At 48.1% G+C, this 24,525-nt stretch overlaps 1 protein-coding gene across 1 annotated transcript in view; it reads left to right on the top strand.

Moving 5' to 3' along the window:
* Window positions 1-24,525, top strand: part of ces2b (carboxylesterase 2b) — a 71,451-nt gene that overhangs the window by 11,532 nt on the left and 35,394 nt on the right. Inside the window, exons 6-28 of the mRNA XM_045205104.1 lie at window positions 149-253; window positions 434-535; window positions 804-947; window positions 1,368-1,445; window positions 1,541-1,688; window positions 1,868-2,014; window positions 2,131-2,203; window positions 2,418-2,433; window positions 2,518-2,696; window positions 4,657-4,857; window positions 5,133-5,271; window positions 15,856-15,989; window positions 17,058-17,211; window positions 17,502-17,606; window positions 17,787-17,888; window positions 18,156-18,299; window positions 18,720-18,797; window positions 18,893-19,040; window positions 19,220-19,366; window positions 19,483-19,555; window positions 19,866-20,045; window positions 22,008-22,208; window positions 22,484-22,622. Of these exons, the coding sequence (XP_045061039.1) occupies window positions 149-253; window positions 434-535; window positions 804-947; window positions 1,368-1,445; window positions 1,541-1,688; window positions 1,868-2,014; window positions 2,131-2,203; window positions 2,418-2,433; window positions 2,518-2,696; window positions 4,657-4,857; window positions 5,133-5,271; window positions 15,856-15,989; window positions 17,058-17,211; window positions 17,502-17,606; window positions 17,787-17,888; window positions 18,156-18,299; window positions 18,720-18,797; window positions 18,893-19,040; window positions 19,220-19,366; window positions 19,483-19,555; window positions 19,866-20,045; window positions 22,008-22,208; window positions 22,484-22,622 (2,937 nt within the window). The remainder of the gene's footprint in view (window positions 1-148; window positions 254-433; window positions 536-803; window positions 948-1,367; window positions 1,446-1,540; window positions 1,689-1,867; window positions 2,015-2,130; window positions 2,204-2,417; window positions 2,434-2,517; window positions 2,697-4,656; window positions 4,858-5,132; window positions 5,272-15,855; window positions 15,990-17,057; window positions 17,212-17,501; window positions 17,607-17,786; window positions 17,889-18,155; window positions 18,300-18,719; window positions 18,798-18,892; window positions 19,041-19,219; window positions 19,367-19,482; window positions 19,556-19,865; window positions 20,046-22,007; window positions 22,209-22,483; window positions 22,623-24,525) is intronic.

The following is a 24,525-nucleotide window of genomic DNA, read 5'->3' as shown; positions in this document are numbered from 1 at the left end:
TTACCAAATAATTTCGTATGAAAATATGTTTCCACAAATACAGTATAATGTATGTATACTATTGTGTGTGTAATATAGTTGTATGTATTGAGAGACATCACTATCTTGAATAGCTTCTTGATTCTTGTTGTGTTTCTTTCATCGCTAGCTTCTCTCTCCGTTGTCTACTGGTTTGTTCCATGGTGCGATAGCCGAGAGTGGTACCGCAGTGATGGACGCGCTCTTCAATCCCAATCCCCTGCCTGTGGCCCAGGTATTTTCAAACCTTCTCTGAACCAAACTCAGTACTGTGAGAGAGATACAGTATGAATAGCACAAAGCACATACATAAACAGATGTACTACAAAATCAATAGTTGTCATCCATCAATCAATGTCCTGATAGTCATTACAACCATGCCATGTCAAGCTATTCTATTGATCTCGTTTTATAGATGGTGGCAAACATGTCTGGTTGTGAAAGCACCAACACAGAGAAGATAGCAGACTGTGTGAGGAAGTTGACCGCTGACGACATTTTAAACATTCACAAACAGGTGAGACATCCTGGACAGTAGTCTATCTTGCCAGGGTTCTAGGTATCTCGAGGAAGGGCACCAGCCTTAACATTCGGTTATACTAAGCAGCAGGCAACATGTACGAATTATAATCGTAACATATGCTACTGTGTTGCCTAGTGAGGTAGGTGAATGAAAACACTGAGCCTAGAAATGCCAATGGTGTGACAGGAAACAGGCTTGATGTGGATAGAGGTTGCATCATAAAATATGCCTGACATGATTTATCAATCTTGTCTTTTTTAAGAATCAAATGCTAGCGTTTGTTGTGACTGTTGACGGGCAGTTCTTGCCAAAGTCGGCGATGGAAATTTCCCAAAACCATGAGATGCACAAGGTACCGTTTATGACTGGAGTCAATGACAACGAAGGTGGCTGGATTATAGGAAAGGTGAGAGTCGGTTTTGAATTTGTGTCAACAATCAATGCTAGATTTTAGGCTGATAAAGATGGTGTCTCAATACAATGATAATACTTTTTTGCTGAAAGTTTTATGAGCCTAAAAGGTGTTGGAAAATGTGATTATTGAGTGACACAGGAGAAAGATCATTAGTTAACAAACATCATGTTAAATAACGTGATGCTAAAATTTATGGCATTGTCATTGTCAAGGTAAAAGCATTCAATGAACCCTAATGGTGAGGAGTGGATATAATCCTTTGACATCCTCAGCTTTAGTGCTCTGCGCAACCCAAATTTGACCTCAAATCTTCCATTTACACCATTGCATGATTTACACAATTAGCATATGTACCGTATTAAGATCATACTGTGGATTTTAGACAAGTAATAATGTGTTTTCTTCCCATAGTTATTTGCTCCTCCAGGTTGGGAGAATGGAGTGGACCGGGTGAAGGTCATGCCCATTATGGCCATGTTCTACCCTGATGTGAGACAAAAGCACACCATCACTCAGATGATATTGTCTAACTACTGATTACAATACATGCTGTGGCTACACTGAATGGTTGTTGTCTCCTTCAGCCCAAGGATCAGTGGATAACTGAGCTGATAGCAGATGAATACCTGGGAACCTCTGGAAATCGGGTGAAAAACCGTGATGGGTTCACTGAGCTGGTTGGGGACATTATGTTTACCATTCCTGCCCTTCAAACAGCAAACTTCCACAGAGGTAAGAGCACTATTTTAGGGCCAATAGAGTTCAGCATTAGGACTGGTATATCAGACACTAGACCTACTTCAGAGGTTTTCTCACAAAGCAATCACATTCTGAGGTCTTTGTACAGAATTCAAGTTTATTTCCAGAGAGGCCAATTCACCTTAATGTTACTGTCTTATCCCACACAACAGATGCAGGTGTGCCTGTGTACCTGTATGAGTTCCAGCAAACTCCCAGCATGCTTAAGAAGATGAGGCCGAGTTTTGTTGGGTCTGACCACGGAGATGAGCTTATGTTTGTTTTTGGATCCTGCTTCACATCACATGTTATAATGGATGGTAAAGGAATAATCTACCAATTCTACATGGACTACCCCTGATTTTTCCATAAATACTGAATATATTACAAGCACTCACCCCCAACTACTAACTAACTCTGGAATTGTTTATCTCAGTCTTGTGTACAGAGGAAGAGGAACAACTAAGCAAAATCATGATGAGTTACTGGGGTAACTTTGCTCATACAGGGTAGGGAACTGTTCTCCACCAGCAGTGGAAGCTGGTGGGGGGAGCTAGAGGAGGACGGGCTCATTGTAATGGCTGGAATGGAATTACTGGAACGGAGTCAAACGTGGTTTCCATATGTTTGATCTGTTTGATACCGTTCCAATTATTCCATTCCAGCCATTGCAATGAGCCCGTCCTCCTATAGCTCCTCCGACCACCCTCCACTGTCCACCAGTTTCCAGAACATATCTGTAGAACCAAATTAATATGTAGGAACAGTGTATCATTCACAATTGTGTGTGTGTGTGTGTGTGTGTGTGTGTGTGTGTGTGTAGGTCTCTAACGGGGCTGGCCTGGTTCAGTGGCCACAGTACGGACCAGAAGGAGATTACTTGGGTATTGGGCTGGAGCAGGTACCTGGTCAACACCTGAAGAGGGACCGCTTCACCTTCCTGACACAGACTGTTCCTGAGAAACTGCGCTTGGGTCGAGAGAAGATGGAGCACAGTAATCTGTAGGGTGCCACTATTTTATTTATGGTTAATTTACTGTATATCAGGGAGACGCAGGATGGCTAATGTGAATTAGATTTTGGAGCAATATGACTCCACTGAGAGGTGTCGGCAGCTGGGGCTATCTTTTCCACTGGGGGCATATTAATATTAAACTTTATTAATTTATTGTATTCTCTGATCCAAACAGACACCATACTGGAATGAATAATTGTATTACTTATAGGGATAGTTCACCTAAATTACAAAATGACATATTGGTGTTTTTATATGCTGACTAGACCGGGCACGCACATGCACTATTGCACGCATGTTGATTTTGTCCATCCACACTATTTTTATTTTATTTTTTTAGTCATTTAGCAGACGCTCTTATCCAGAGCGACTTACAGGAGCAATTAGGGTCAAGTACCTTGCTCAAGGGCACATCAGCAGATTTTTCACCTAGTCGGCTCTGGGATTAGAACCAGCAACCTTTCGGTTACTGGCACAACGCTCTTAACCACTAAGCTACCTAGACGCGATCAGGACACGCAGGTTGAAATATCAAAACGAACTCAGAACCAACTATATGAATTTGGGGACAGGTCGAAACACATGAAACATTCATGGACATTTAGCTAGGTAGCTTGCTGTTGCTAGCTAATTTGTCCTGGGATATAAACATTGGGTTGTTATTTTACCTGAAATGCACAAGGTCCTTTTTTTCTGGAACTTTGTAGAATTTTTACCCATTTTGAGTCACACAAAATCGTGTGTTCTCTACTCCAACAATTAATCCACAGATTAAAGGGGAAACCTAGTTAGTTTCTAGTAATCTCTCCTTCAGTCTTCTTCTTCTGTGGACTTAATATGGCGGTTGGCAACCAACTTTGACTGGAGTGTGGACCTCAGTTCATCTTTCAGTCACCCACGTGGGTATACAGTACCAGTCAAAAGTATGGAAACACCTACTCATTCCAGGGTTTTTCTTTATTTTTACTATTTTCTACATTGTAGAATAATAGTGAAGACATCAAAACTATGAAATAACACATATGGAATCATGTAGTAACCAAAAGAGTGTTAAACAAATCAAAATATATCACACAGAAAAATACAATATAAAATTATATGAAATAAAAGTTACAAATAATTAAAGAGCAGCAGTAAAATAACAATAGCGAGGCTATATACAGGGGGTACGGTACCGAGTCAATGTGCGGGGGCACCGGTTAGTCGAGTTAATTGAGGTAAATGCTAGAAAGTTAGCATTTGGAGATATTGGCCAGGTAAGAATGAACCAAAATCATGACTTAATCCTCTTGGTTCCCTTGTACTCATGGGGGTCATGTGTGGCTCAGTTGGTAGAACATGGCACTTGCAATGCCAGGGTTGTGGGTTAGATTCCTATGGGGGACCAGTACGAAAAAGTACAAAAATGTATGTACTCACTACTCTAAGTCGCTCCAGAGTGTCTGCTAAATGTAATTTTTGATTTAACTCATAAGGCATCTACCAGGGCTCTTAAAGATGCAGTCAGGGATCTTAACCACTTACAAATTCTTAACATATCATACGAATTTCCAATAAATAAATACAATTTTCACAGGATGTAACAAATCATATGAAATGGATGACATAGTACACAATTGTGCACAATGTTTGGCTTGTGAGCACTACTTTCAAAACTACTGGCTGAAATTATACAAAACCTCTGGAACATCACTTTAAGCCAACTCTTTTCAACCAGAGGGCTTTCATTCCTGTAGAATGGAGCATCTGTAGTAGTTTTTTTGCCTTCTCTGCTTTCTTTTTGCTTGTAGGTTGTAGTCCATTGCCTGTCTTGTTATATTTGTGGGTTTTCTGAATGTGAATGTATTTGCCTCTGTCATTGCCTCCCACTTTCAGTTGTTTCCTTCCCTCTATAGAACGTCATTCAGAGTTATCGTAAAACAATGTCAACTGGTGATTTCTCCACAGACCAAAAACTGGGCCGGTGGTCCAGACCAAACTGGGGGGTCTGAGAGGGCAGTATGTGAGCGTAAAGGGGAAGGAGATGGTGGTGCAGGCCTACCTGGGTGTGCCGTTTGCCAAACCACCTGTTGGCCCCCTGAGATTGACCCCGCCCCAGACTGTGGAGGGATGGGAGGGAATTAGGGACGCCACCCAGCAGCCTCTCATGTAAGACCCAACAAGGTCACAAACAAACCATTAATATCAAGTTCCTGGTCATTTGAATAAGGGTTAGATAAACAATGAGATTGAATACAATCAATAAATACAGTGAGGCAAGCTGAATGCGCACAACTGAATTCTGAAAGCTTAACCTGTCTCGAGCAATGCTTTGCCATAAAGAAGACACAATTCAAATAATTATATTGGTTGTGTTGTAAATTAGTTTATTTAACACAAATCTGATGAAATTTGGACTTCTCAATGAGTTTTATGTTTTTCAGGTGTCTTCAAGACAGACAAATTACAGTAGACCTTTTCTCCAATGTGTCCTTGACAGTGGATATCCCAGAGGTGTCAGAAGATTGTCTTTACCTCAACATTTACACCCCGGTTAAACCTGCTGAGAATACCAAGCTTCCTGTAAGTAGACACCTATGGCCAACATAAGTGTGAGTGTGTCACGGTACACTAGTGGATGTGGTGGTAAAGTCAGGCGCAGGACACAGCGGATAAGTCCAACGACTTTACTGAGACTCAAATATGATAATAAAAAAATAAATGGCCTCGAAACACACAGGAGGCAAAGAATACGCGCAACGCGTAAAATACACAAATGCAAACAGGTACCGACCAAAGACAAACGACAGGCGGACAACAACACACAACTCCAAAACATAACACAGGGAAACTTATAGGTGACATAATCAGGACAGAATACGAAACAGGTGCACTAAACTAGACATGACCAAACAAACATCGAAACATCAAACGGTGGCAGCTAGTACTCCGGGGACGACGAACGCCGAAACCTGCCCGAACAAGGAGGAGGGGCAGCCTCGGCGGTATTCGTGACAGTACCCCCCCTTGATGCGCGGCTCCAGCCGTGCGCCGACCCTGGCCTCGGGGACGGCCAGGAGGACGCGGAGCAGGGCGCGTGGGATGGTTTCGGTGGAACTCCGTCAGGAGGGAGGGATCTAAGATATCCCTCCTAGGCATCCAGCACCGTTCCTCCGGACCGTACCCCTCCCACTCCACGAGATGTTGTAGACCCCCAATCCGACGTCTCGAATCCACGAGACGTCGGATGGGGTGGGGGAGTCTCTCTTATCTCACAGTCCTGGAGTGGACCAGCTACCACCGGCCTGAGGAGAGACACATGGAACGAGGGGTTAAGGTGATAATCATTAGGCAGTTGTTACTTGTAGCATACCTCGTTCAATCTCCTCAGGACTTTAAATGGCCCCACAAACCGCCGACCCAGCTTCCGGCAGGGCAGGCGAAGGGGCAAGTTTCGGGTCGAGAGCCAGACCCGATCTACCGGTGCATACACCGGAGCCTCACTGCGGTGGCGATCGGCGCTCGCCTTTTGCCGCCTGACAGCCCGCTACAGATGGACATGCGCAGCGTTCCATGTTTCCTCCGAGCGCCGAAACCACTCATCCACCGCAGGGGCTTCGATCTGGCTCTGATGCCAGGGTGCCAGGACCGGCTGATAACCCAGCACACACTGAAAAGGCGGAAGATTAGTGGAGGAGTGGCGGAGTGAATTTTGGGCTATCTCTGCCCAGGGGATAAACCCCGACCACTCCTCCTGCCGGTCCTGGCAATAGGACCTCAGAAACCTACCCACATCCTGGTTTACTCTCTCCACCTGCCCATTACTGTCAGGGTGAAAACCTGAGGTAAGGCTAATCGAGACCCCCAGACGTTCCATAAACGCCCTCCAGACTCTAGAGGTGAACTGGGGACCCCGATCAGACACTATATCCTCAGGCACCCCGTAGTGCCGGAAGACGTGAGTAAACAGGGCGTCGGCAGTTTGTAGGGCTGTAGGGAGACCTGGCATAGGAATGAGACGGCAGGCCTTAGAAAACCGATCCACAACGACCAAGATCGTAGTGTTCCCCTGGGAGGGGGGAAGGTCCGTGACAAAATCCACCGATAGGTGAGACCACGGCCGTTGTGGAACGGGTAGGGGTTGTAACTTCCCTCTGGGCAGGTGTCTAGGCGCCTTACACTGGGCGCACACCGAGCAGGAGGAAACGTAAACCCTCACGTCCCTAGCTAAAGTGGGCCACCAGTACTTCCCACTAAGGCAGTGCACTGTCCGACCAATACCAGGATGACCAGAGGAGGGTGACGTGTGAGCCCAATATATCAGTCGATCACGAACCTCGAGCGGCACGTACTTCCGTCCCTCTGGACAATGTGGGGGAGTAGGGTCGGCACGTAACGCCCGCTCGATGTCTGCATCAACCTCCCACACCACCAGTGCCACCAGACAAGACTCCGGAAGTATGGGAGTGGGCTCAATGGACCTCTCCTCTGTGTCATATCGTCGGGACAGGGCGTCTGCCTTAGCGTTCTGTGACCCTGGTCTATAGGTGAGCTTAAATACAAATCGGGTAAGAAACATGGCCCACCTAGCCTGGCGAGGGTTCAGTCTCCTCGCTGCCCGGATGCACTCCAGGTTACGATGGTCAGTCAGAATGAGAAAAGGGTGTTTAGCCCCCTCAAGCCAATGCCTCCACACCTTCAGGGCTTGAACCACCGCTAGCAGCTCCCTGTCCCCCACGTCATAATTGCGCTCCGCCGGACTGAGCTTCTTAGAATAGAAAGCACAGGGGCGGAGTTTGGGTGGCGTACCGAGCGCTGAGACAATATAGCACCGATCCCCGCCTCGGACGCATATACCTCAACTTGGAACGCCAAAGAGGGATCCGGATGTGCCAGCACCGGAGCCGAGGTGAACAGGTCCTTCAGATGTCTAAACGCACTGTCCGCCTCAGCCGACCACTGCAGACGCACCGGGCCCCCCTTTAGCAGGGAGGTGATGGGAGCTGCTACCTGTCCAAAGCCCCGGATAAACCTCCGGTAGTAATTGGCAAAACCCAAGAACCGCTGCACCTCCTTCACCGTGGTGGGAGTCTGCCAATTACGTACGGCTAAAACACGGTCAATCTCCATCTCCACCCCTGACGCGGACAACCGATGTCCCAGGAAGGAGATGGACTCCTGGAAGAACAGACATTTCTCCGCCTTCGCATACAAGTCATGCTCCAACAGTCTACCAAGCACCTGACGCACCAGGGACACATGCTTGGCTCGTGTAGCGGAGTATATTAGAATGTCATCAATATACACCACTACACCCTGTCCATGCAAATCCCGGAAAATCTCGTCCACAAATGATTGGAAGACTGAAGGAGCATTCATTAAACCGTATGGCATGACGAGGTACTCATAGTGACCCGAGGTGGTACTGAATGCTGTCTTCCACTCATCTCCCCCTCCCTAATGCGCACCAGGTTGTACGCGCTCCTGAGATCCAATTTTGTGAAGAATCGCGCCCCGTGTAATGACTCCGTCATACTAGCAATCAGAGGGAGAGGATAGCTGTATTTGATTGTAATCTGATTGAGACCACGGTAATCAATACACGGGCGTAAACCCCCATCCTTCTTCTTCACAAAAAAGAAACTCGAGGACGCAGGGGAAGTGGACGATCGTATGTATCCCTGTCTCAGAGATTCGGTGACGTATGTCTCCATAGCCGCCGTCTCCTCCTGAGACAGAGGATACACATGACTACGAGGAAGCGCAGCGCCTACCTGGAGGTCTATCGCACAATCCCCCTGTCGATGAGGTGGTAATTGAGTCGCCTTCTTTTTACAGAAGGCGAGTGCCAAATCGGCATACTCAGGAGGAATGTGCATGGTGGGAACTTGGTTCGGGCTTTCCACCGTCGTTGCCCCTACGGAAACACCTACACACCGCCCGACACACTGATCAGACCATCCCTTGAGAGCCCTCTGTTGCCATGAAATGTTGGGGTCATGAGATGTTAACCAGGGAAGCCCCAACACCACGGAAAACGCTGTAACGATCCCGGCAGTCTGAGTCGGGTCCTGTCTGTGGACTAGTTGTTATGTTCGTGATCTCCAGTTTCCCGAGGGTTCTGGAACGCTCCGGGGAGCTCTCTTGATTTCCGCACCTGCATCCCATCAGCAATCTGCACACCTGGTCCTGATCATCACCCTTCTTAGGCTCTGGCCTAACATCCATTCCCTGCCGGATCGTTAGCCATGAACAGTAGGTTTACCAGAGTATCAGTCTTAGAGCCTAGCGTTAGTTTTGTTGTTTTTGCACCTTGTTGGTTTGTTGCTTACTTACCCCCGTTTTGTTCCATCTGCAGTCACCCGTCCGGAACCTTCATCCAACCTCTGCCTGGTGGTCGGCGGCTGCCGACCCAGGATGGGATCAACCACTGCACCCCCAACAACTAATCAACGCCGCCCGCTCTGTTCCCTGGATTATTCAGCATCACTCTTGAACTTGTAAATAAACACTCACCTTCGTTTCAACTTACCTTGTCCTGGTCTGCTTCTGGGTTCTGGCTTAGCAACTCGTGACAGAACGATCCGGTCAGTAATGAACCCAGCGGACCTGGACTCTGTTCGCCATGCCATTACCCAGCAGGAGAAGATGTTGGGCCATCATAGCACGGTACTACAGGAGATCGCGTTGTCAGTTCGGAACCTTTCTACCGGTCTGACGGAGGTCCAGAACCAACGCAAGTGTCCGGTGGAAGATCCACTACCGGTTTCACCCATCTCGCCTGCCGCTTCTGAAGCTGTGTCCTTCCGTGAGCCCAAGGTTCCGACACCGGATAAATATGAGGGGGAGCTGGGAAGATGCCGTTCCTTCCTTATGCAGTGTGGATTAGTGTTCGATCTACAGCCCTACTCTTATGCCACAGACAAGGCTAGGATAGCCTTTGTGATTGAGTTGCTGCGTGGTCGAGCGCTGGAGTGGGCTTCAGCCGTTTGGGAACGACAGGATCCCTGCATGGCTTCATACCAGGGGTTCACGGCCGAGATGAGGAAGCTCTTCGACCATTCCGTCCGAGGGAGGGACGCAGCTAGGCGCCTGTTTTCGCCGCCAAGGAACTCGCAGCGTGGCCGACTTCGTGATCGAGTTCAAGACGTTGGCTGTGGAGAGTGGGTGGAATGAGGAGGCTCTGCAAGCGGCCTTTTACCAGGGTCTGTCGGAGCAGCTCAAGGATGAGTTGATCTCCTATCCGGAGTCTAGTGACCTGGACAGCTTGGTAGCCTTGTCTATTCGGGTGGATAATCGAGTCCGAGAGCGAAGGAGGGAGAAGCAATGGGCTCCGTCCAACCGATCAGCTTCTCAGGTTCCAGTCGGGTCGTCAAACTGCGCGGCTCGCTAAAGTTGGGAGGACTTTTAGCGAGCCAGTTTCGACCTCTCAATACCTCTGTCAGACCCCGTTTCCCGGCTAGCCTTATGAACAGGAATCAGAGCTTAGCGATTAACGCTTTTATCGATTCAGGTGCCGATGGAAGCTTTCTAGATGCCGAGTTGGTGGAACAGCTGGGGCTTTCCAAGGAGCAATTGCCGGAAGCCATTGAAGCTACCACTCTGGACGGCAGTAGTCTGGCACGTATCACGATGAGGACTGAACCGGTTAAGATGCGGTTGTCGGGGAATCATTCTGAGATGATTTCATTCTTCATTCTGCCGTCTTCCCAGGTTCCTCTGGTCCTTGGATACCCCTGGCTGAAGGAACACAATCCCACGTTCGATTGGGTGACGGGCAAGGTAACGAGTTGGAGCCTTGATTGTCATGCTAACTGTCTCAAGACTGCCTGCCCCCATTCGGTTCCCAGTCAGGTGATTGAGGCTAAACCCCCAGATTTGTCCCTGGTTCCCGAGACATATCACGATTTGGGGGAAGTTTTCAGTAAGCAGAAGGCTCTGTCACTCCCTCCCCACCGACCATATGATTGTGCCATCAACCTGTTCCCTGGAGCTGTCTACCCCAAGGGAAGGTTATACAGTATCTCCCGACCTGAACGTGAGGCTTTGGAGACCTACATCAAGGAGTCCCTAGCTGCTGGTCTCGTTCGTCCCTCGTCATCACCCCCTGGGGGCAGGATTCTTCTTTGTGGGTAAGAAGGATGGCTCTCTTCGACCGTGTATTGATTATCGGGGGGTTGAATGACATCACGGTCAAGAACAAGTATCCCCTGCCCTTGATGAGTTCTGCCTTCGACTCCTTACAGGGTGCTACGGTGTTCACCAAGCTAGACCTACGCAATGCGTATCACATGGTCCGGATCAGAGAGGGGGACGAGTGGTTGACGGGTTTCAATACACCGATGGGTCACTTCGAGTATCAGGTGATGCCATTTGGACTGACCAATGCTCCAGCGGTATTCCAGAGTATGGTGAACGACGTCCTGAGAGATATGATCGGTCTCTTTGTGTTTGTTTACCTGGATGACATTCTGATCTTCTCGAAGGAACCTTCCGACCACGTCCAGCATGTCCGGCAGGTTCTGCAGCGATTGTTGGAGAATCGCCTGTTCGTGAAGGCCGAGAAGTGCGAGTTTCACGCCCACACGACATCCTTTCTCGGGTACATCATCTCCAGGGGAGAGATTAGGATGGACCAGGAGAAGGTTAGAGCGGTTCTGGAATGGGCCCAGCCCGGTACGAGATTGCAGCTCCAGAGATTTTTGGGGTTTGCGAATTTCTACCGCAGATTCATCCGGGATTACAGCCGTGTGGCCGCTCCGTTAACTGCCTTGACTTCCAGTATCAGGACCTTCAAGTGGAATCCGGAGGCGGATCGAGCGTTTCTGGATTTGAAGAGGCGATTCACCAACGCACCGATTCTCTCTCAACCGGACACGGCCCGTCAGTTCGTCGTTGAAGTGGACGCGTCTGATGTGGGAGTTGGCGCCATCCTGTCGCAGCGATGCTCCACGGACAGTAAACTCCATCCCTGCGCCTACTACTCTCGTCGCCTTTCGCCTGCGGAGAGGAATTACGATGTGGGTAACCGGGAGCTTCTCGCGGTGAAACTTGCCTTGGAGGAGTGGCGCCACTGGTTGGAGGGGGCGGAGCAACCGTTTATTGTCTGGACTGACCACAAGAATCTTGCTTACGTGCAATCGGCTAAACGTCTCAACTCCCCGTCAGGCCAGGTGGGCGTTGTTTTTCGGACGATTCAAGTTTTCCCTGACGTTCCGACCTGGATCTAAGAACGGCAAGGCGGACGCCTTGTCCCGGATGTTCTCCAAGACGGAGGAGAGTGGGTCCAAGACCGAGACAATTCTCCCCCGGAACTGCGTCGTGGGAGCAGTTATGTGGAAGATTGAGGAGGAGGTGCTGGCGGCCCTTCGGACTCAGCCCGGTCCCGGTAACGGTCCACCCGGTCGGTTGTTTGTGCCTGAGTCGGTTCGTCCTGCTGTCCTCAAATGGTCCCACGCCAGCAAGATGGCTTGTCACCCTGGCGTGGCTCGGACAATGGCGTTTCTTCGCAGACGCTTTTTGGTGGCCTGCCACGGCCGAGGATACTCGGGGGTTATGTTGCTGCCTGTCCAGTGTGTGCGCAGAATAAGAGTACCAATCGGCCCAGCTCTGGACTACTTCACCCCCTTCCTATTCCCCGGCGACCATGGTCGCATCTGGCCCTGGACTTTGTCACTGGGTTGCCCGCTTCTGAGGGGAACACGGTCGTTCTGACTATCGTGGACAGATTCAGCAAGTTCGCCCACTTTGTGCCTATTGCCAAGCTTCCCTCTGCCTCGGAGACGTCCGAGATCCTGGTTAGGGAGGTTTTCAGGGTCCACGGGTTGCCCAGTGATATCGTTTCCGACCGTGGTCCTCAGTTTACCTCTGCTGTCTGGAAGTCCTTCTGTTTGGCCATTGGAGCTACAGTCAGTCTCACATCTGGTTTTCACCCCCAATCTAATGGTCAGGCGGAGAGAGCCAACCAGAAGATGGAATCCACGCTACGCTGTCTGGCCTCTTCCAACCCCACCTCCTGGGTCTCTCAGTTGCCTTGGGTTGAGTATGCCCACAATACTCTCCCTACATCTGCCACTGGGATGTCTCCCTTCCAGTGCCTGTATGGCTACCAACCTCCCTTGTTCCCTTCTCAGGAGAAGGAGCTCTCAGTGCCTTCTGTTCAGGTCCATATTCGTCGTTGCCACCGGACCTGGCATCGGGCCAGAAAAGCACTCCTTAGAGTTTCGGACCGGTATCAGCTCCAGGCGAATCGTCGCCGGATCCCCGCTCCCACCTACACCATCGGAGATAGGGTCTGGTTGGCCACACGGGATCTTCCTTTACGGACTGAGTCTAGGAAGTTGTTACCGAAGTTCATTGGTCCGTTTGTGGTGGAGAAGGTGATCAATCCGGTGGCAGTTCGACTCAAACTCCCGAGGACGCTCAGAGTCCATCCCACCTTTCATGTCTCCTGCCTCAAGCCTGTTTTCCTCAGTCCTCTGTTGCCTCCTCCGCCTCCTCCTCCTCCTCCTCGGATGATCGGAGGTGGTCCTGCCTACACGGTGCGTCGCATCATGGATTCCAGACGGCGGGGCCGGGGTTTCCAGTATCTCGTGGACTGGGAGGGGTATGGTCCTGAAGAGAGGAGTTGGATTCCGCGGCGACAGGTCCTAGATGCTGACCTCATCAGTGACTTCTACCGCCTCCATCCTGGCGCTCCGGGGAGTCCGCCCGGTGGCGTTCGTCGGAGGGGGTACTGTAACGATCCCGGCAGTCTGAGTCGGGTCCTGTCTGTGGACTAGTTGTTATGTTCGTGATCTCCAGTTTCCCGAGGGTTCTGGAACGCTCCGGGGAGCTCTCTTGATTTCCGCACCTGCATCCCATCAGCAATCTGCACACCTGGTCCTGATCATCACCCTTCTTAGGCTCTGGCCTAACATCCATTCCCTGCCGGATCGTTAGCCATGAACAGTAGGTTTACCAGAGTATCAGTCTTAGAGCCTAGCGTTAGTTTTGTTGTTTTTGCACCTTGTTGGTTTGTTGCTTACTTACCCCCGTTTTGTTCCATCTGCAGTCACCCGTCCGGAACCTTCATCCAACCTCTGCCTGGTGGTCGGCGGCTGCCGACCCAGGATGGGATCAACCACTGCACCCCCAACAACTAATCAACGCCGCCCGCTCTGTTCCCTGGATTATTCAGCATCACTCTTGAACTTGTAAATAAACACTCACCTTCGTTTCAACTTACCTTGTCCTGGTCTGCTTCTGGGTTCTGGCTTAGCAACTCGTGACAAACGCAGGAGAATCAATCAAATATAACCGTATAATCTCCCCATGGCCCTCCTGCGTCTTCATCTTAAGTGGCGCTGTGACCTCCCTAATCAATCCCGACCCCAAAGGGCAGCTATCTAGGGCATGGATGGGGAAGGGCACATCAACTGGTACAATAGGAATCCCTAATTTATACGTGAACCGACAATCGATAAAATTCCCAGCTGCGCCTGAATCTACTAGCGCCTTATGCTGGGAGTGAGGAGAAACCTCTGGAAACACAACTTTAATACACATATGCGCAACAGAGAGCTCTGAGTGAGTTGGGTGCTTACTCACCTGGAATGACTCATCAGTGCGCTGCCTACTGCCTCCATTCCTAGGAGACCCTCCCCAGCACCGACCCGCAGTGTGTCCTCTGCGGCCACAGTTGGTGCAGGGGACGGCCTCTCTCCTGGTCTCTCTCCTGGTCTCCCTAGCACCAGCACCCCCGAGCTCCATAGGGCTCGGCTCGGAAGTGCTGGGGGATGGAATGGACGGCCCGACTCCGGACGTCCGCGGGTAGCCAACAGGGTATCTAGGCGAATCGACATGTCCACCAGCTGATCGAAGCTTAGGTTGGTGTCCCTGCAGGCCAATTCCTGACGCACGTCCTCCCTCAGGCAACACCTGTAGTGGTCGATGAGGGCCCTCTCATTCCATCCCGCGTTGGCAGCCAGAGTCCGGAAGTCCAGTGCGACATCCTGCGCGCTCCTCTTCCCCTGTCTGAGGTGGAACAGACGCTCACCGGCCGCCTTCCCCTCTGGGGGATGATCGAATACCGCCCTGAAGCGGCGGGTGAACTCCGCATAGTTGACTGTAGCGGCGTCTATTCCCCCCCACTCGGCGTTGGCCCACTCCAGCGCCTTGCCGGACAGACAGGAGATGAGGGTGGACACGCTCTCGTATCCCGAGGGCACCGGGTGAATGGTTGCCAGGTAGAGTTCCACTTGGAGCAGGAAACCCTGACACCCGGCCGCTGTGCCATCATAAGCCCTCGGGAGCGAGAGCCGAATCCCACTGGTCCCCGGAGGTGAAGCGATGGGTATAGCTGATGGTGGTGGTATCGTCGGAGGAGGTGTGGGCAAACCTCCTCTTTCCCATCGCTCCATGGTGTTCACCACCCGTTCCATGGCGGTGCCGAGAGCCTGGATCATGGCCGCTTGTTGTGCTACGCGCTCCTCCATTGATCCAGCTGGCACCGCCGCTCCTGCTGACTCCATGTCTAGGTGTGTGATTCTGTCACGCGACGTGTATGCGGTCAGCGAAGTCAAACGCAGGACACAGAGCGGCTGGCAACAGAAATATAGTGCAAAAACAACAAACTTCCAAACAGGGAGGAAAACACAATAACCCGTACACCAAAGCAACTGCCGGAATGACAAAGAACAATCACACACAATAACCAATGAGAGACAGGGGGTAATATAGGGAATACAATACAACATAATGGGAAACAGGTGTAAACAATAAAGACCAAACAAGACAAACACCGAAACATCGATCGGCAGTAGCTAGTACTCCGGGGACGACGAACGCCGAAGCCTGCCCGAGCAAGGAGGAGGAGCAGCCTCGGCTGAATCCGTGACACATGTTTAGTGGAATACTTGTCAATTTGCAGTGAAGCTGTGCAGGGAAGATGTTTTCATCATTAGTCAAAGCTAATGATAACTGCTAAAAACGTCCAGGTCATCAAAGGCTACAAGTCCACACAGAAGCATAGTTCCCGAAGGGCAATTTGAGTTCAGCATAAAATAAGTTTAAAAATACAAAAACATGAAACCATATAATACAACATACGATCGATGAGAAGTGCAAAGTGAATCTAAATGCAGCTGGTATTTACTTTTTTCAGCATGTATTGCTTGTGTTTCTCAGGTCATGGTTTGGATACATGGTGGAGGATTCGCCATTGGCTCTGCATCAACATATGATGGTTCTGCTTTGGCTGCATACCAGGATGTGGTTGTAGTGCTGATCCAATACCGTTTGGGTCTGCTGGGGTTCTTCAGGTAAGACTGGAACCATTACAGAACCACACACAATTTGAGATTTTATATAGCCTGGTTATTGTTTTTATTACGTTACGATTTCCTTATTGTTTAATTTTTTTGTCTTACTTTTTATCTCTGCACTGTTGGGAATGTGCTCATAAGTAAGCATTTCACGTTGAAGTCTACACCTGTTGTATTCATGGTATGTGACCAATAAAATTGGGTTTGATTTGATTTGGAAGTACAGTATTTCACGACTAGATGTTATAGATGGTTCCTCACCCTGAAAGTAGTCTATGGGCCGGGAGAAACTGTAATCCATGGTTCCCTTTTCTTTAAACAGCCACAACAAACGTCAGCTAACTTTAGCCTCCGCTAGCTAGAAATCAATGGAAGTGATCAGGACAACCGTGCAATTTTCTAAATGTCATGGTCAAATCAACTTGATTATTTGGTTTGACATTCCGTAAAGGTGATTTGGCCTTTTTTTAACATTGCACGGTTGCCCCTATAAAAGTGTTGGATTCGTAACCTCACTCCTCAGCCTGAAATGTCTCGACTTGCATTGCTGAACTGCTATTTTTGCCATGGCGCAACTGGCTAAGAACATACTGTAGTGTGATTTTGCGAGGCAGAGGATCCGAGTTCAAGTACTAGTAAGGACTTGTGAGGAAGGAAGCTATACTGTTAAAGGCCCAGTGCAGTCCAAATGTAGGGTTTTCTTGTGTTTTGTATCATATTGAACAACAGCTGATGAAACTAACACTGTCAAAGTGTGATCAGTGTTATTTTCTGATAGTTACTGGTTGAAAATACAATCTACGCAGGACCTTCTACTCATCAGGCTTTGCATGGGTGGAGTTTTGGCTTGCCTGGTGACATGAAGTTTTAATAGACCAATAACAAAGAGAGTTCCAAAGCTCTCTGCCAATACAGCTAGTTTTCAGTTTTCCCCTCCCCACTCAGATCACTCCCAGACAGTCCTAGGAAAATGTTTTTTGGTGTTGTAGTGGTTGCTGCAAGATAGTGTATTTGGAGTCTGCTGTTTTGGGCTCATGTTACTGGTTTCACATCTCTTCCATACAGCACAGGTGACAAGTATGCCCCAGGGAACATGGGACTAATTGACCAGGTGGAAGCTTTGCGGTGGGTCAAGGAGCACATACACAACTTTGGGGGCGACTCCAAGTCGGTCACCATATTTGGAGAGTCTGCTGGTGGAGTGAGTGTATCATTACTGGTGAGGACACACACAGACACACACACACACACACACACACACACACACACACACACGCACAACATATATTCAACAATTTATGTAAATTGTAAAATATAATGCACTAAACATTTTGTCTAATGTATTTATTGTATCACTTATATTACCAAATAATTTCGTATGAAAATATGTTTCCACAAATACAGTATAATGTATGTATACTATTGTGTGTGTAATATAGTTGTATGTATTGAGAGACATCACTATCTTGAATAGCTTCTTGATTCTTGTTGTGTTTCTTTCATCGCTAGCTTCTCTCTCCGTTGTCTACTGGTTTGTTCCATGGTGCGATAGCCGAGAGTGGTACCGCAGTGATGGACGCGCTCTTCAATCCCAATCCCCTGCCTGTGGCCCAGGTATTTTCAAACCTTCTCTGAACCAAACTCAGTACTGTGAGAGAGATACAGTATGAATAGCACAAAGCACATACATAAACAGATGTACTACAAAATCAATAGTTGTCATCCATCAATCAATGTCCTGATAGTCATTACAACCATGCCATGTCAAGCTATTCTATTGATCTCGTTTTATAGATGGTGGCAAACATGTCTGGTTGTGAAAGCACCAACACAGAGAAGATAGCCGACTGTGTGAGGAAGTTGACCGCTGACGACATTTTAAACATTCACAAACAGGTGAGACATCCTGGACAGTAGTCTATCTTGCCAGGGTTCTAGGTATCTCGAGGAAGGGCACCAGCCTTAACATTCGGTTATACTAAGCAGCAGGCAACATGTACGAATTATAATCGTAACATATGCTACTGTGTTGCCTAGTGAGGTAGGTGAATGAAAACACTGAGCCTAGAAATGCCAATGGTGTGACAGGAAACAGGCTTGATGTGGATAGAGGTTGCATCATAAAATATGCCTGACATGATTTATCAATCTTGTCTTTTTAAGAATCAAATGCTAGCGTTTGTTGTGACTGTTGACGGGCAGTTCTTGCCAAAGTCGGCGATGGAAATTTCCCAAAACCATGAGATGCACAAGGTACCGTTTATGACTGGAGTCAATGACAACGAAGGTGGCTGGATTATAGGAAAGGTGAGAGTCGGTTTTGAATTTGTGTCAACAATCAATGCTAGATTTTAGGCTGATAAAGATGGTGTCTCAATACAATGATAATACTTTTTTGCTGAAAGTTTTATGAGCCTAAAAGGTGTTGGAAAATGTGATTATTGAGTGACACAGGAGAAAGATCATTAGTTAACAAACATCATGTTAAATAACGTGATGCTAAAATTAATGGCATTGTCATTGTCAAGGTAAAAGCATTCAATGAACCCTAATGGTGAGGAGTGGATATAATCCTTTGACATCCTCAGCTTTAGTGCTCTGCGCAACCCAAATTTGACCTCAAATCTTCCATTTACACCATTGCATGATTTACACAATTAGCATATGTACCGTATTAAGATCATACTGTGGATTTTAGACAAGTAATAATGTGTTTTCTTCCCATAGTTATTTGCTCCTCCAGGTTGGGAGAATGGAGTGGACCGGGTGAAGGTCATGCCCATTATGGCCATGTTCTACCCTGATGTGAGACAAAAGCACACCATCACTCAGATGATATTGTCTAACTACTGATTACAATACATGCTGTGGCTACACTGAATGGTTGTTGTCTCCTTCAGCCCAAGGATCAGTGGATAACTGAGCTGATAGCAGATGAATACCTGGGAACCTCTGGAAATCGGGTGAAAAACCGTGATGGGTTCACTGAGCTGGTTGGGGACATTATGTTTACCATTCCTGCCCTTCAAACAGCAAACTTCCACAGAGGTAAGAGCACTATTTTAGGGCCAATAGAGTTCAGCATTAGGACTGGTATATCAGACACTAGACCTACTTCAGAGGTTTTCTCACAAAGCAATCACATTCTGAGGTCTTTGTACAGAATTCAAGTTTATTTCCAGAGAGGCCAATTCACCTTAATGTTACTGTCTTATCCCACACAACAGATGCAGGTGTGCCTGTGTACCTGTATGAGTTCCAGCAAACTCCCAGCATGCTTAAGAAGATGAGGCCGAGTTTTGTTGGGTCTGACCACGGAGATGAGCTTATGTTTGTTTTTGGATCCTGCTTCACATCACATGTTATAATGGATGGTAAAGGAATAATCTACCAATTCTACATGGACTACCCCTGATTTTTCCATAAATACTGAATATATTACAAGCACTCACCCCCAACTACTAACTAACTCTGGAATTGTTTGTCTCAGTCTTGTGTACAGAGGAAGAGGAACAACTAAGCAAAATCATGATGAGTTACTGGGGTAACTTTGCTCATACAGGGTAGGGAACTGTTCTCCACCAGCAGTGGAAGCTGGTGGGGGGAGCTATAGGAGGACGGGCTCATTGTAATGGCTGGAATGGAATTACTGGAACGGAGTCAAACGTGGTTTCCATATGTTTGATCTGTTTGATACCGTTCCAATTATTCCATTCCAGCCATTGCAATGAGCCCGTCCTCCTATAGCTCCTCCGACCACCCTCCACTGTCCACCAGTTTCCAGAACATATCTGTAGAACCAAATTAATATGTAGGAACAGTGTATCATTCACAATTGTGTGTGTGTGTGTGTGTGTGTGTGTGTGTGTGTAGGTCTCCTAACGGGGCTGGCCTGGTTCAGTGGCCACAGTACGGACCAGAAGGAGATTACTTGGGTATTGGGCTGGAGCAGGTACCTGGTCAACACCTGAAGAGGGACCGCTTCACCTTCCTGACACAGACTGTTCCTGAGAAACTGCGCTTGGGTCGAGAGAAGATGGAGCACAGTAATCTGTAGGGTGCCACTATTTTATTTATGGTTAATTTACTGTATATCAGGGAGACGCAGGATGGCTAATGTGAATTAGATTTTGGAGCAATATGACTCCACTGAGAGGTGTCGGCAGCTGGGGCTATCTTTTCCACTGGGGGCATATTAATATTAAACTTTATTAATTTATTGTATTCCCTGATCCAAACAGACACCATACTGGAATGAATAATTGTATTACTTATAGGGATAGTTCACCTAAATTACAAAATGACATATTGGTGTTTTTATATGCTGACTAGACCGGGCACGCACATGCACTATTGCACGCATGTTGATTTTGTCCATCCACACTATTTTTATTTTATTTTTTTAGTCATTTAGCAGACGCTCTTATCCAGAGCGACTTACAGGAGCAATTAGGGTCAAGTACCTTGCTCAAGGGCACATCAGCAGATTTTTCACCTAGTCGGCTCGGGGATTAGAACCAGCAACCTTTCGGTTACTGGCACAACGCTCTTAACCACTAAGCTACCTAGACGCGATCAGGACACGCAGGTTGAAATATCAAAACGAACTCAGAACCAACTATATGAATTTGGGGACAGGTCGAAACACATGAAACATTCATGGACATTTAGCTAGGTAGCTTGCTGTTGCTAGCTAATTTGTCCTGGGATATAAACATTGTGTTGTTATTTTACCTGAAATGCACAAGGTCCTTTTTTTCTGGAACTTTGTAGAATTTTTACCTATTTTGAGTCACACAAAATCGTGTGTTCTCTACTCCAACAATTAATCCACAGATTAAAGGGGAAACCTAGTTAGTTTCTAGTAATCTCTCCTTCAGTCTTCTTCTTCTGTGGACTTAATATGGCGGTTGGCAACCAACTTTGACTGGAGTGTGGACCTCAGTTCATCTTTCAGTCACCCACGTGGGTATACAGTACCAGTCAAAAGTATGGAAACAACTACTCATTCCAGGGTTTTTCTTTATTTTTACTATTTTCTACATTGTAGAATAATAGTGAAGACATCAAAACTATGAAATAACACATATGGAATCATGTAGTAACCAAAAGAGTGTTAAACAAATCAAAATATATCACACAGAAAAATACAATATAAAATTATATGAAATAAAAGTTACAAATAATTAAAGAGCAGCAGTAAAATAACAATAGCGAGGCTATATACAGGGGGTACCGGTACCGAGTCAATGTGCGGGGGCACCGGTTAGTCGAGTTAATTGAGGTAAATGCTAGAAAGTTAGCATTTGGAGATATTGGCCAGGTAAGAATGAACCAAAATCATGACTTAATCCTCTTGGTTCCCTTGTACTCATGGGGGTCATGTGTGGCTCAGTTGGTAGAACATGGCACTTGCAATGCCAGGGTTGTGGGTTAGATTCCCATGGGGGACCAGTACGAAAAAGTACAAAAATGTATGTACTCAGTACTCTAAGTCGCTCCAGAGTGTCTGCTAAATGTAATTTTTGATTTAACTCATAAGGCATCTACCAGGGCTCTTAAAGATGCAGTCAGGGATCTTAACCACTTACAAATTCTTAACATATCATACGAATTTCCAATAAATAAATACAATTTTCACAGGATGTAACAAATCATATGAAATGGATGACATAGTACACAATTGTGCACAATGTTTGGCTTGTGAGCACTACTTTCAAAACTACTGGCTGAAATTATATAAAAACCTCTGGAACATCACTTTAAGCCAACTCTTTTCAACCAGAGGGCTTTCATTCCTGTAGAATGGAGCATCTGTAGTAGTTTTTTTGCCTTCTCTGCTTTCTTTTTGCTTGTAGGTTGTAGTCCATTGCCTGTCTTGTTATATTTGTGGGTTTTCTGAATGTGAATGTATTTGCCTCTGTCATTGCCTCCCACTTTCAGTTGTTTCCTTCCCTCTATAGAACGTCATTCAGAGTTATCGTAAAACAATGTCAACTGGTGATTTCTCCACAGACCAAAAACTGGGCCGGTGGTCCAGACCAAACTGGGGGGTCTGAGAGGGCAGTATGTGAGCGTAAAGGGGAAGGAGATGGTGGTGCAGGCCTACCTGGGCGTGCCGTTTGCCAAACCACCTGTTGGCCCCCTGAGATTGACCCCGCCCCAGACTGTGGAGGGATGGGAGGGAATTAGGGACGCCACCCAGCAGCCTCTCATGTAAGACCCAACAAGGTCACAAACAAACCATTAATATCAAGTTCCTGGTCATTTGAATAAGGGTTAGATAAACAATGAGATTGAATACAATCAATAAATACAGTGAGGCAAGCTGAATGCGCACAACTGAATTCTGAAAGCTTAACCTGTCTCGAGCAATGCTTTGCCATAAAGAAGACACAATTCAAATAATTATATTGGTTGTGTTGTAAATTAGTTTATTTAACACAAATCTGATGAAATTTGGACTTCTCAATGAGTTTTATGTTTTTCAGGTGTCTTCAAGACAGACAAATTACAGTAGACCTTTTCTCCAATGTGTCCTTGACAGTGGATATCCCAGAGGTGTCAGAAGATTGTCTTTACCTCAACATTTACACCCCGGTTAAACCTGCTGAGAATACCAAGCTTCCTGTAAGTAGACACCTATGGCCAACATAAGTGTGAGTGTGTCACGGTACACTAGTGGATGTGGTGGTAAAGTCAGGCGCAGGACACAGTGGATAAGTCCAACGACTTTACTGAGACTCAAATATGATAATAAAAAAATTAATGGCCTCGAAACACACAGGAGGCAAAGAATATGCGCAACGCGTAAAATACACAAATGCAAACAGGTACCGACCAAAGACAAACGACAGGCGGACAACAACACACAACTCCAAAACATAACACAGGGAAACTTATAGGTGACATAATCAGGACAGAATACGAAACAGGTGCACTAAACTAGACATGACCAAACAAACATCGAAACATCAAACAGTGGCAGCTAGTACTCCGGGGACGACGAACGCCGAAACCTGCCCGAACAAGGAGGAGGGGCAGCCTCGGCGGTATTCGTGACAGTACCCCCCCTTGATGCGCGGCTCCAGCCAGGAGGACGCGGAGCAGGGCACGTGGGATGGTTTCGGTGGAACTCCGTCAGGAGGGAGGGATCTAAGATATCCCTCCTAGGCATCCAGCACCGTTCCTACGGACCGTACCCCTCCCACTCCACGAGATATTGTAGACCCCCCATCCGACGTCTCGAATCCACGATGGACCGGACTGAGTACGCCAGAGCCCCCTCGATGTCCAGTGGGGGCGGGGGAGTCTCTCTTATCTCACAGTCCTGGAGTGGACCAGCTACCACCGGCCTGAGGAGAGACACATGGAACGAGGGGTTAATGTGATAATCATTAGGCAGTTGTAACTTGTAGCATACCTCGTTCAATCTCCTCAGGACTTTAAATGGCCCCACAAACCGCCGACCCAGCTTCCGGCAGGGCAGGCGAAGGGGCAGGTTTCGGGTCGAGAGCCAGACCCGATCTACCGGTGCATACACCGGAGCCTCACTGCGGTGGCGATCGGCGCTCGCCTTTTGCCGCCTGACAGCCCGCTGCAGATGGACATGCGCAGCGTTCCATGTTTCCTCCGAGCGCCGAAACCACTCATCCACCGCAGGGACTTCGATCTGGCTCTGATGCCAGGGTGCCAGGACCGGCTGATAACCCAGCACACACTGAAAAGGCGGAAGATTAGTAGAGGAGTGGCGGAGTGAGTTTTGGGCTATCTCTGCCCAGGGGATAAACCCCGACCACTCCTCCTGCCGGTCCTGGCAATAGGACCTCAGAAACCTACCCACATCCTGGTTTACTCTCTCCACCTGCCCATTACTCTCAGGGTGAAAACCTGAGGTAAGGCTAATCGAGACCCCCAGACGTTCCATAAACGCCCTCCAGACTCTAGAGGTGAACTGGGGACCCCGATCAGACACTATATCCTCAGGCACCCCGTAGTGCCGGAAGACGTGAGTAAACAGGGCGTCGGCAGTTTGTAGGGCTGTAGGGAGACCTGGCATAGGAATGAGACGGCAGGCCTTAGAAAACCGATCCACAACGACCAAGATCGTAGTGTTCCCCTGGGAGGGGGGAAGGTCCGTGACAAAATCCACCGATAGGTGAGACCACGGCCGTTGTGGAACGGGTAGGGGTTGTAACTTCCCTCTGGGCAGGTGTCTAGGCGCCTTACACTGGGCGCACACCGAGCAGGAGGAAACGTAAACCCTCACGTCCCTAGCTAAAGTGGGCCACCAGTACTTCCCACTAAGGCAGTGCACTGTCCGACCAATACCAGGATGACCAGAGGAGGGTGACGTGTGAGCCCAATATATCAGTCGATCACGAACCTCGAGCGGCACGTACTTCCGTCCCTCTGGACACTGTGGGGGAGTAGGGTCGGCACGTAACGCCCGCTCGATGTCTGCATCAACCTCCCACACCACCAGTGCCACCAGACAAGACTCCGGAAGTATGGGAGTGGGCTCAATGGACCT

The sequence above is a fragment of the Coregonus clupeaformis genome, chromosome 19 (genome assembly GCF_020615455.1).
Source record: "Coregonus clupeaformis isolate EN_2021a chromosome 19, ASM2061545v1, whole genome shotgun sequence".
Classification (NCBI taxonomy): domain Eukaryota; kingdom Metazoa; phylum Chordata; class Actinopteri; order Salmoniformes; family Salmonidae; genus Coregonus; species Coregonus clupeaformis.
Note: the sequence above shows the minus strand (reverse complement) of the source record. Positions and strands in the feature narration are given on the sequence as shown.